General features: G+C 53.2%; 2 protein-coding genes across 2 annotated transcripts; both read left to right on the top strand.

The window, feature by feature from the left end:
• Positions 1-898: 898 nt before the first annotated feature.
• MAA_11736 (patatin-like phospholipase) lies at positions 899-1,102 on the top strand (the record flags this gene model as incomplete). Its single annotated transcript, XM_011412651.1, has 1 exon — positions 899-1,102. The coding sequence occupies one exon, from the start codon at positions 899-901 to the stop codon at positions 1,100-1,102; it is 204 nt and encodes a 67-aa protein (XP_011410953.1).
• A 459-nt stretch (positions 1,103-1,561) lies between these two features.
• On the top strand, positions 1,562-5,465 carry MAA_11735 (uncharacterized protein; the record flags this gene model as incomplete). Its single annotated transcript, XM_011412650.1, has 5 exons — positions 1,562-1,991; positions 2,054-2,745; positions 2,790-3,581; positions 3,694-4,915; positions 4,966-5,465. The coding sequence occupies 5 exons, from the start codon at positions 1,562-1,564 to the stop codon at positions 5,463-5,465; spliced, it is 3,636 nt and encodes a 1,211-aa protein (XP_011410952.1).
• Positions 5,466-7,854: the final 2,389 nt, after the last annotated feature.

Here is a 7,854-nt window from a genome sequence, read left to right as displayed (position 1 = left end):
TGCTCGTCGACGAGCTGGTTAGCCGCAACTGTGATGTCAATGGGCGACCGCTGCTCATTTGTGACCGTCGTAGGCAGTGCAGGGAATTCGTCGAGCTGCTGCCCTTCCGCAATCGCAGCATTGCACATCCGGGTGAGTGGCGACGAGGGCGTCTGGGCCGTCCTTGCACGTGCAGGTGAAACGCCAATGTCGGTGGTCTCCACGGGGGAGCTGTCTCGGAGGAGGGCTGCGCGGGCACCTCGAGCTAAGTTCTTGGGTGTGTAGATGCCGAGATCAAATGGATCCGGCTCGTATGGCGGGCTGGGGGTGGCCGTTGCCATCGCCGCCGCCGAGGCTGCGCAACGCGCAGAAAAACGAAGTTTTGGAGTAGTGTTAAGCAAATTGGTGTAATTTAGTCTACTTTCTTAACAATTCCATGCCAAGAAAGTAATAATACAGGGGGAAGTGATTTGATTTAGAGATATTGCAGATTCACGGTGGAAATTTAGGGTAGGTAGGTAGCCGGCTTGATGGAGCGACCAGGGACCCCACTATCTCCATGCAATGGCCAATTATATCAATTGAAAAGGAAATGATACCCCTGTCGGCGTGGTAAGCCAATGACTGTATATTCTTAAGTGGAGAAGGGTCTTTTTTTTGGGGACAATTCTTCACGATAAAGATAACATAAGATAAGACACAACTCGGCATGCGACAACCTGTACGTGGCACCGACGCGACATCTAGTTCCTCTTGCAATCGAACGCTGGCCAGATAAGCAGCTGAATATACCCTTTGAAGCCGCTCCCTATATGCTTTGCGTGTGAAGTGTTTAACCAAAGGGCAACCGCTCAGAATACGGCGTTCAGTTGTCGAGGAGGCAGTGTCAACCACGAGACGGTTCATGAAAAATTGAACAATGCCTCGTCGCGCGGTCTCAGTCGAGGAAAGGAGAACACGCAAACGGGATCGTGCCCGTAAACTTCGGCTCCGGCAGCGACAAGAACGACTGGTTCAATACGAGCTTGAGTGCATGCAATACTCCTCCACTGTCCGGCTCATCGCTCAGACAGTTGATCCGCCGCCAGCTGTCCCAGCGGCGATGGCATCTGCTCCTGGTTAGGTCGCTCTGGAATGCCCCAGATACCCCGACTATATCCAAACGTGTCTGACATTATAAGTACCCCTTGGTTCAACACCGGCGCAAGGAAGTCTCTGTGAACCGGCCCAGGCCAGGAAGTTGTCGCCACGAAGTCTCGTTTCCAGCGTTGGAGCTACCTTACATCGCAACCATGGGTTTGCCTCCACTACCCATACATCCACTAGAGCTACGTCTGTCGTGACGACGGTGGGTGCTACCGCTTCATCGGCGTGGCTCCCGCCGCTGCCACCATTTTCACAACAACCGTTCCAGGCGACGGGACCGTCCGACAGACGCTGGGGCGTAAGTACGACAGTTCCACGTCTAGAAAATATACGGCAAGCAATGGTGAAGCCGCCGCCCCTGGCACCCAACCAAACACTTTCGCGCTGCCGCCAGCAACATCAATCGTGAAGTCCACCGAATGCACGACATGCATCCATGGAAGGCAGCGAGAGTCCCGTCTCCGCCGATCAGAGCGGAATATCTGCTTTAGACACTGTGGCCCAGATGTCTAGTTTACACCCAGAGCTGCACGCCCTAGCTGAGCAGGCCAAATTCAGTGGAGGGGAAACGCATCCTGCATCTCCATTCTGCTCCACCGTCTCTCCCGAAAGCTTTGGAACTCCCTTCCCGCAACTCTCGAGTCCTATCTTGCAGGACTCCGATGATTGTAATGCTCTGTCGGCCGAGGTGTGGAGAAATCCAGATCAAGCAGCAGGTATTCCTGTGGCATTGCCGCAACACGACTCGGACAACCTCGACTCCCACCTTGGCTGCTTCGTGCAAGCCCTTGAAGCTCAACAGGCCGACAGGAGTTCTGAATCCATTGAGCTATGTAGTCAGACCTTCTTTAACCCCATTTGCAGCTGTAAGTCGACGATTGTGCTCTGGTATTCATTGAACATACAATAATTCGGAGACCTATTGCAGGTGGCAGTCAGGTGGACGAGTCAGAGCACACCCATTCTCTTCGGGAAGCTGTCGAGCATCTGCAGAGCTCGCTTCCTCCTCTTTCGAAGGTCTTCGGCGAAAGCGGCTCCTATATCCCCAGACATTCGTTTCAGCAATGGCAGAGGTTTCTTTCAGAACAGCCAGGCACTCCTCTGTCCTTCCGTAAATCGGAAGGTCCCCTTCCTCAACGGCAAATCTCTATATCGCGACAGTGGGATATTGATAGTGTTTGGCTAGGGGCGAAAGGTCTGCAGGCGATTCGCCCGCCTAACGACTTCCGACTGTCCTTCCTGCCCTCTCCGGTGCTCAATCTTTCCACTGAACAGGTGATCCAACCACATGGCTTGAATCTAGCCAAGACAAGACACATTCTCCTCGGCACATTCAGCACGCACTGTGTCCGGTTTTCTGCCTTTGTCTTTTCCCCCAACGCTGCTCGCTGCTCTAGTTCGAAGAGTATCAAGAATGCGCTTTCTCTTGAGCGGCAGAAAGACCTCTACGACCACATCATCATTCCGGCGGCGAACGAAGCCATACAGGATCCTTCCCTGCAGGAAATACCTCGAACGTATGAGATTGCGTACGCCAAGTCTCGATCTTACCAGGAGAAGCCCGGCAATGCCCGACGCTGCGGAGAAGATGTCAGCCGATCCTATCACCTCCAGTACGTGGTCCCTGCCCGGTATCTCCTTGCGTTTTGGCAGTCAATCGCCAGAAAGGCGGGGCTATTCCGGCTGCAAACACAACAGGGAAGCACGGTGGCATATTTCAAGGACCCCCAATTGCTCTTCCAGTCGCACTACCTGAAAAACACCTTCGGCCGCGCGACGCTGGAAGATTCCCTGAACGCCTTCCAAGAAATTGTCCTACAGTGTTTCGACCCCACGCACTTGGACATTCACTCTGCTGGCTCCACATTGGAGCAAGAGACAATGTGACCAGCCCATCACCCCATGGCTGCCCAGGCTCAGAGCCCTACACGCTGTTGTGGAAGAGTCAGTGCCATCGTCATCTACACCAGCAGCTGTGCCGGGTTACTCCTGATGCCGCCCTTGACGCCACCTATTTTCGCGGCTTTCTCCTCCGGGATGTTGGCGACTACCAATCCAAAGCCAGCACTCGTCGTGTCTCGAATCCAGGACGAGCGCATCAAGCGCCTCCCGGTATCATTCGTGCAAAGGCATACAGTTGCAACAAAGAACTCGTTTCAGTCATGTTCAGCAACTACAATCTCTTCGGATCAGGAACCGTCTCGCTCCTTGCTCTCAACGAAACAATGATCGAGGGTCTCTCATCAACTTCCCAAGAAGGCCTGCTCGCTCCCATGACCCAGCCAAGCCGCGATTCCCTGTTCAGCGCCTGGGAGGCAAATAAGCGTCATGTGCTGGCCATCTCCGAGCCACGGGACCTGGTCAGCTATGGCGTCCGGAAAGAGATGACTTTTCGCTTTGGCTCGATACTCATGATGTGGAATCGTGGCTATTTTGATCCCAGTCGAAGCCCCCATGTAGGAAATCTCACTTGGAGCGTGCCTCTTTACCTCTGCCTCTGACGGGACAGAACATTACCCCTTCCGGACAGTCCCCACCAGGGATATGAATTCTTTCCTATTCACTCAGGCGTCGCGTTTCATTGTTCCCCTAGATCACTTATTCCATGAAGCTGCCCTCCACACCGGCAGCTCGCCTCAATCAACCCTTGCCTTCTACACTGCCCAACTCCTCTGCCGTCTTCTCAAGGACAGCCTCAACTCGGAACAGCAGTTCAACTACGACAACTGGATTTGGCTTTCGAAATGGAGAGTACAGAATCGAGAGGCTCGTCATAGAGGCTCATTGCTAGAGCGGCAAGGCCTTGGTCTCGATGCCACGGTTGGAAATTTCGGTATGCTCTGGATTCCGCGGCATTGCATGGACTGGCGTGATGGGCATATTGCGCTCGGGTCTCTGGTTCAGCTCTACATCCCTCGCACGCCAGGCCTGGCACGCATCATCAATCAGACGAGTGTGCAGTCATTCACAACATCAATGGTCTCAGTGGAGCTTTGCGCGCGGCATTGGCTGCAGGAGGCTCGGCACGAATTCGGTCGTGGGCGACGCTGTAGAGCCGAGGAACTAGTTGAGAATGTCATCTGGTTATCCGTCGAAGAAGTGGCTCGGTCATACCAGCTCCACCTGCTCTCAAAGCTGCGCGTGTATTGGAATCGTGTCTTTTCTTACGATGTGCTCAAAGTAACCCCACCTCTTCGACACCTGGAGCAGGCACGAGACGAATTGGCAGTCACTACTGGACAGATCGTGACAGCTCAGACCGTCTTGGGTATCTACGACGAAGCTTGGGCTGTGTATTGGCGTGTGCATCCGGATGGCAAATCTGAACAGATGCCAAGGGAAATACCCTGTTGGATGGGAACGCGAAAGCACGTCCCGCCCAAGGATGGTTGGTCCGACTTCATCTTCCGGCATCCCTTTGACCGGCCAAGCCCGCCGACATGGAACGGCCACGAGTTCCTAGGGTTGTATCGGAAGTTCAAAGAGATATGGGAACCAATCCGCGAATATGCTGGTCCGTTCGATCACCGTTTTTGCCGCATGATCGGAAGATACATCTTAGTTAGCTTCAATAGTGACCAGGGCAAGGAAATGGGTACGAATCGTACCTTGGGAAGTTGGTACGAGAACAAGCCAGCCTTCTTCCGCATCCAATTCTGGGCACCCTACCTTGACCCGCCAGAGAACAGCAAGAGCCGTTCCTGGAGTTCGGTCGATGACCATAGGCGCCTAGATACAGATATTCCACCATCTTCCATTTCTAGAACCATCGTCGGCGAAGATTTTCAACGTAGTTCTAATGAATTCAACAAGATGTGGTCAAAAGTCATATACCACCAGGACCGCTGGGAGAGATGAGCCCCAAGGCGAGGAATCAGACTTGTCGGCGGGCCATGCAAAGCCTGGTTGATGTCACGGGGCCTCAGTGGCTCCTTGGTGGCGGATTGGTATATATCTTGCCCTGGAATTTCCAAAGTACGGAAATGAGGGATGACGGGCACGATGGTCCCTTCCGCGTTCCCGTCTCGGCGGCGGCCAGCAAGTTCGCCTGTAAACCCCGGCGACCCACAGTGTTGTTGCCGTCTCGTCACAATGCTATGGCTCTACTTGATGCTATCCAGTCCCTTCACGGTCTGAGCTACAAGACACTTAGGTTGGCCCGAGATGTCCGCAAGTTGCTGAGCAATGATGGGCAACAATACGACATCCGCTCGCATTTCGCGGCCAGGCAGAAGGCACTAGGGGCCGCAACTCAACCAGGTTCATTGCTGCGGCAATTCCTTAGCCAGAGTGAGCCGCCACAAAAAGAAGTCAACGAGCAGGATGATGCCGGAAACTAGCCAAAGCGAGTTGATGTATGTCCAAGCTACGCAAATTATGACTCTGTTGCTGCCATGATTTTACTCGGCTGTAGAAGGCGTGGGTAAAAGACGGGCCTCAGGCTTGTGCGCTCCTGTAACAGGGAGGACAGCAGGCTGCCAGGAGCTTAGCTGCTTAAAACACATTTACTTGATAGGGCCGTTGAGGGACGCGGGGCTCGAGCACGCACAAAGACGCGCCGATTGTCCACTGAAAGCTGATCAACTGGACTACGTCAGTACCGGAACGTTGAGATGCAGTGTAATGGTCCCAGCAGAGTACATTGACAACTTGCGGAGCGGCTGCTACGGGTATTAAAAGATAAAGAAAGAGGAAACAGAATAAGAAAAGGAGAGCTGAACGAGCTCTAGAGTTCCTGAGCTCGCCGCTGCCAATCTTGCTGGTGGGTCCCAGCCACTATCGCGCTAAGCGTGTTACATGCAGTATTGGGCGCTTTACTTCTCGCTTCGGGAGAGCAACTGCACGATGCGCATGGCTACCCGTCTAAACAGGACTCGGAGGATGCGTCACACGGCTATACAGTCTTTCCCCGGCATGATCCAAAAGACCGTACAGTAGTTCAAATGGGCCAGGTCACAACTTCACAACAATGAGAAGCAGTACAGTATTTGCAGCCGCCTTGAAGCCAAAAGGGGTTACCTCACCCTGTCTCTATCCGTCATATTAGCACGGCTCGATTAACGTGAGTCTTGACCAGTGCCTAACTTATTCGAGTAGTGGTAGGAGTTAGAATTGCTGGACCCGCTACCATAGTCCCTCGCACAGTAGTGATTTCCCTGTAGCAAAACATTCAGCGAACTGTATACGTAAGGGCAAACAAAGATACTAGAGAAAAAAATTGCACTGGGGGGCCAGACCTGGCTGTTGGTGCCAGAACCCTTATAAGAGTAACCAGGCATTTTGCAGTGTATTCAGCGAGTATGGCGACCTGTTGCGATGGGGGAAAGGGGTGGAGGAGAGCGCCGCGTTGTGGAAACTCCACGTCTGCTTTAAATATGTTGGGCAGCAAAATGGGGCAGTTTGAGGACAAGAATCGTATCACACCCTGCCGAATACCAGGCCCAATTATAACAAAGCAAATTTGCCAACCCCCCACTTTATGAATGTGGTTACCCGAAGTCAGAGGGGAGATCTCGATATCTTATCACTATGACTACTCGTGCCACGCCCCACCTAAAGGTGAGGTGGGGCGTGGCACGAGTAACTAATTGTCAGATTGCATCGTGCGAGTGTTGAATAACACTGTGCCCAGTCAGTGGTCACCAACCAAAAACGCCATTCTGAGGGGTAAAGTCTCGGACGAAAGGAAGTAATTGTTATTTAAAGAACCTGCTAGAAGAGAGATCGAAAACAGGAAGAAGGAGGAACAATGAACCATGTTAAAACCCGATAGATGGAATCCCCCGTGACTGGTGCCACCGTATTTCTAACACTAATGCAGCGCTATGGCACCGTACTAGGAGAGAGTGAAATTATTCGGTGTCCGCCTAGAGGGGATCCCGAATACTCACACTAACACCTCATCACGAATCTGGGGTCAATGCAGCGCTAAGGCACTGTAATAGGAGAGTAAAAGTAACCGCATCTATTCAGTGCAGTTTAATCGGTGATTTTACTTAGTTTCGACGCTATACATCCCCATGTATTGTTCTCACACCTGCTCGACTGGCTCTGCTGTGCTAGTGGTCTGTCCGGGCAGGGAAAGGATCCCAAAACTGGTCTCAATCCCCTTCAGCCTCCTCACTCTCCCCTATTCCGCCGGACGCGAACAAAGTGCCAGAAACATGCAGAAGGCAATGGATTAAGACCGTCCCTATAGCAATGCACAGCAGTGATTGCAATTCTACTCCACCATCGTGCGTTCGCTGTTCTCATACATTTTGCACTTTTACCGGCGAGATTCATTCCTTGGATCGGCGCAGCAGATGCTGTCGCATCAGACATCGTCCCCAGCCACGGTTAGCTTATCGACGACACCAGCGCTTCAATACACACGCTATCGGTTCATAAAGCTCGGCGACGAAACCTCCAGGCAAGAGTCACCGTCTCCATGGCGTCGGCCGGCCACCAAGAGGATGCGTGTCAAGACGGCGAGCGCTGTGCCTCTTCAGCTGTTGCCTCCGAGTCGGATACTGACTACAGTTGGGGCTGGCTCGACTCTGACCCCGGTGACCCAGTTGCCGCAGCTCTATCAAGCAGACAAGCGCGGAACGAAGCTAGCGTAACTACCTCTCTCGATGCGCAGCGGGCGCATGCGTCGGCCGATGAACAGGTCAAACCGCTGCAAATTGCAGGCAGTGGTGTCCAGCCACACGAGAACCAAGGCGACTCCTCAGCTCGGGGGGAAGA

The sequence above is a fragment of the Metarhizium robertsii genome, assembly GCF_000187425.2.
Source record: "Metarhizium robertsii ARSEF 23 chromosome Unknown MAA_Scf_15, whole genome shotgun sequence".
NCBI classification, from domain to species: domain Eukaryota; kingdom Fungi; phylum Ascomycota; class Sordariomycetes; order Hypocreales; family Clavicipitaceae; genus Metarhizium; species Metarhizium robertsii.
This window is presented reverse-complemented; position numbering and strand designations above follow the sequence as displayed.